Raw genomic sequence first — 3,804 nt, 5'->3', positions numbered from 1 at the left:
TAAACTGAATATTGTATTCCGTTACTAATGAAAATCTCACTATAGTTTTATGAAAGAAGATTAATGTTCATATTTAACACATTGTGGTTTTTAGAGACTGGTTCTGTAAACAGAAGATTCTAGATTTCCAGGATAATAACACACAGTCCTTCAGGTCAAAGTCACAAATAGGCCTATTACGAAACCAATGTACAAATAAGATCCACTTGGGTCTTTAAAATATATATAAATATATAAAAAGATGAGGAACATTATTATTGAACAAAACAAAACGCTGAGTTCCCCCTGGGGAAAGAAGTGGTGCCAGAAAAAGTGACCGTGAACTGACTTCACCGATAGATCAGCGATGAAGAAGATGATTGGTTGAAGTAAACCCTGGTTCTATTCTGATTGGCCAAAGGTTCCTGCTTGCTAAAACCTGATTGGTCGAACTCTCCGCCTCTTTACCCTCCTCCTCTGTTATGTAATCAAAGCGTGTGAAATAACAACAATCGCTCCAAAGTTTACTACACATTTATTAAGCTGCTCTGAGCGGCTTTACTTCATATTTTTCTTATAACTTTTTAGAAATTAGCGTATTTTTGTAAACTTTCAGCATCTCTGAGGAAGCTGGTCCAAAACAAACAAACTAAGTTTTTAACGGCAGTAAAGGGAATGAAGCTGTTTTAACTCCTTATAACCGGCACCTGCTGTCAGTATTCCTGAGCCCAGCTGGGGGCCACTATGTTCCCGCTAGACTCTCCGTGGAACATCTCGTTCGCAGGCTGCGGCTTCCTGGGGATCTACCACATCGGCGTGGCCAGCTGCCTGCGGGAACAGGCGCCCTTCCTGGTGGACAACGCCAGACACATCTATGGGGCCTCCGCCGGGGCCCTCACCGCCACCGCTCTGGTCACCGGAGTGTGTCTCGGTAGGTGTCTGCTGTGGATCCAGGTGGACCTGTTAACTGGTTAACTGGTTACTGCAGGAAAACCAGTTAGAAAATAAACTAGTTTAAAATGACCTTTAGATTTAAAATAAATTAAATCCAGATTTCTGTTATCTGACAGTAACAATGTAAACGACATGGCCGGTTCTAGACAGGGGCCAACGGGGCCCAGTGCCCCTGTAGATCATGTCCTGGCCCCTGTTATGGCCCCTATAATGAAGACTTAAAAAATTCTAATGCTGATCTGCGCTGGAACAGACATGGTTACTGATTGGTCCTTTGGGTCTATTTCATTTTTATTCTTTACTAATTCAGTTTAACTAATTATTTAAAAACAATAAGGTGATAGCTGCAGTGGTGCTAAATGTTTTTGTTTTGTTCAAAACAAATAAAATAAAACTCTAATTTTTACAGCAGAATTTATCAGTTTTTCTTGAGTTCTAATTCAAACTTTGTAGAAAACTGTAATTTTAACTTAAATGTTGTCAAAAAGATGTTTTTACTGCAGCCTAACCCTAAATTATGAACGTATATTGATCTAATAAGACATAAAATTTTAATTAAACCTAATTGAATAGAAATTTCAGTTCATGCAGCTATATTAATATATCTATATCTATATATCTATATATATATATATATATATATATATATATATATATATATATATATAAATCCCTTACCCTGTTTTTTATTTCATGAATAGATTTGGTCTAGAACTGCCACTGATAAACCATATATGTAATTATTTAAAAACAATTTTTGATCTGTCCATCCAGGTTTAATATGGAAAGTAAATGAAAAGTCTCATCTTCTCATTCTTTATATTCCAACACATCACTGCAATATTAATAATGGATCCATCAGTTAATTAATCATAACTGTCTATTATTAGCTTTTTATTTTTTGGGCTAAACTTTTATTATTACTTAGGATCAAGCTGATATGAGCAATAATGTGACTTAGACTGACTGGTATTTACCGCTCATAATTCCTCCTGTATGTTTAGCCTCTTTACTTTATTTTATTTTTTTTATTAAACAATATGTCTCGCTTGTATGGAATCAGAAAGGGCCCAAAATATTTTTAAACTTGTAAATCTTAGTTGGAACAGAAATAATGGAAGTTGATATTTAATGTGAAGTTTTTACCTTATAATATCATAAATAATTATAATAATTATATAATTATAATATAATAAATAATTAGAATTTAATCTAAATTCAGTTTAGTATTTTAATTACATTTTTTTTTCTCTTTATTGCTGTTGTAGATGTTATATTTTCATTTTCAAATCCATTACTTTCAGTTCCTTTTTTTTTTTTTTTCAAATTCCTTTTTTCAGTTTCAGGATTTTTCTTTTACACTTTCAACAAAAACAAAAACAAAAAAACAACAAAAAAAACAGATTTGAAAGTGTAACAAAAAATCCTGAAACTGAAAAAGAAATTTGAAACAAAAAAAAAAAAAACTGAAGGAGAGATATTTGTTTCTCAAAATATAAAATCCAAAACTGGAATAAAGAAAAGAAATAAAATGGGAAAAAGTGTGATTAAATTACTAAACTATAGTATTTTTTTAAGCTGAAGGAAAGAATTTAGATTAATTTCTTATTATTTTATGTTTGCTTTTTTAGTTTCTCAGATTACAAGGTACAAATTTGACATTCTTTCTGACTCTACACTTGTTCTAACTCTAAATATACACGTTTGAAAAAGTTATGATAAATGGTTCAATAATTTAAGCCATTTATTTCATGTTATGTAAAAATATTATCAGAGGGAATCATTTTGTTTTTAGACTTCAACTGATCTAATGTGGAAACAGCTGAAACTATAAGGTAGAAGTTATCATTTAAACATAAGAAGCAATTAAGTTTAGAAAATACTAAATGTTGACGGTTATTATCACTTATTGGTTTTTATTTGGATTGTTTGCTAATGTTGTTCAGCTCCTTTGCTAAATAAAGCTGCATCAATAAGTCTTTATTTTATTGAGACTCCAGTGAGACATGCTGGTCCTACAGTTCTTCTGTGTCCTGCAGGAGACGCCGGGGCCAGCATCATCGAGGTCGCTAAGGAGGCGAGGAAGAGGTTCCTGGGACCGATGCACCCCTCCTTTAACTTGGTGAAGATCGTCCGCCATGTTCTGCGGCGAACTCTGCCTGCTGACAGCCACCTTCAGGCCAACGGGCGACTGGGAATCTCTCTGACCCGAGTCTCAGACGGAGAAAACGTCCTGATGTCTCACTTCAACAATAAGGAGGAGTTGGTGCAGGTATTTATCATCTAAGTTTAAATTGGTGATAGAATGATTCTATTGGGTATCTGGTCCTTCAGGTCTCTGGATAGGGCGTGTAACACTGTTTTTTTCTTTTATCTGTAATGTTTTATGTTTTATTTTATTTTTCTGTCCAGCTGTGGTTGTTTTTATAAATGCTTAACAAATAAGATTGGATTGGAATTGGAAATAGAAAGATTAAATCAACTGACAGCAGCAAAACTAATCTCATAAGATCAATAAATACTGTATAATTTCATAAATTAAGCAGAAGCTAATGTCATTTTCACATTATGTTATTTATCGTTTCAGGCCTGTGTCTGCAGTGCCTACATCCCAGTATACTGTGGCCTCATTCCTCCAACACTCCAAGGAGTGGTGAGTTAATTGCTGGTTTCCTTTGCTCACTTCTTGTCTTTCTTCTGTTTTTCAGGTAAAATAATCTAAATTTAACCCGGTCTTCTAATTCAGGGTTGTTGCAGGTCATTAAAAGTCATTAAATTATTAAACTTAAGGCCTTAATTGGCATTAAAATTCATTAAATGTGTTTACCGTGGCATTTAAAATGCCTTAAAAAAAAAAATATGATTATAAAA

At 33.7% G+C, this 3,804-nt stretch overlaps 1 protein-coding gene across 1 annotated transcript; it reads left to right on the top strand.

Annotated features, from left to right (window-relative positions):
* Nucleotides 1-491: 491 nt before the first annotated feature.
* Nucleotides 492-3,586, top strand: LOC107096145 (patatin-like phospholipase domain-containing protein 2; the record flags this gene model as incomplete). The annotated part of the gene is made up of 3 exons (XM_015392662.1): nucleotides 492-910; nucleotides 2,973-3,205; nucleotides 3,521-3,586. Coding segments are annotated over exons 1-3 (486 nt in total), but the record flags the coding sequence as incomplete, so codon positions are not given.
* Between the last annotated feature and the right edge of the window lie 218 nt (nucleotides 3,587-3,804).

The sequence above is a fragment of the Cyprinodon variegatus genome, unplaced genomic scaffold (genome assembly GCF_000732505.1).
Source record: "Cyprinodon variegatus isolate N-32 unplaced genomic scaffold, C_variegatus-1.0 Scaffold602, whole genome shotgun sequence".
Taxonomy (NCBI): Eukaryota; Metazoa; Chordata; class Actinopteri; order Cyprinodontiformes; family Cyprinodontidae; genus Cyprinodon; species Cyprinodon variegatus.
The sequence above is the reverse complement of the archived record's forward strand: the minus strand, read 5'-3'. Positions and strand labels throughout refer to the sequence as shown.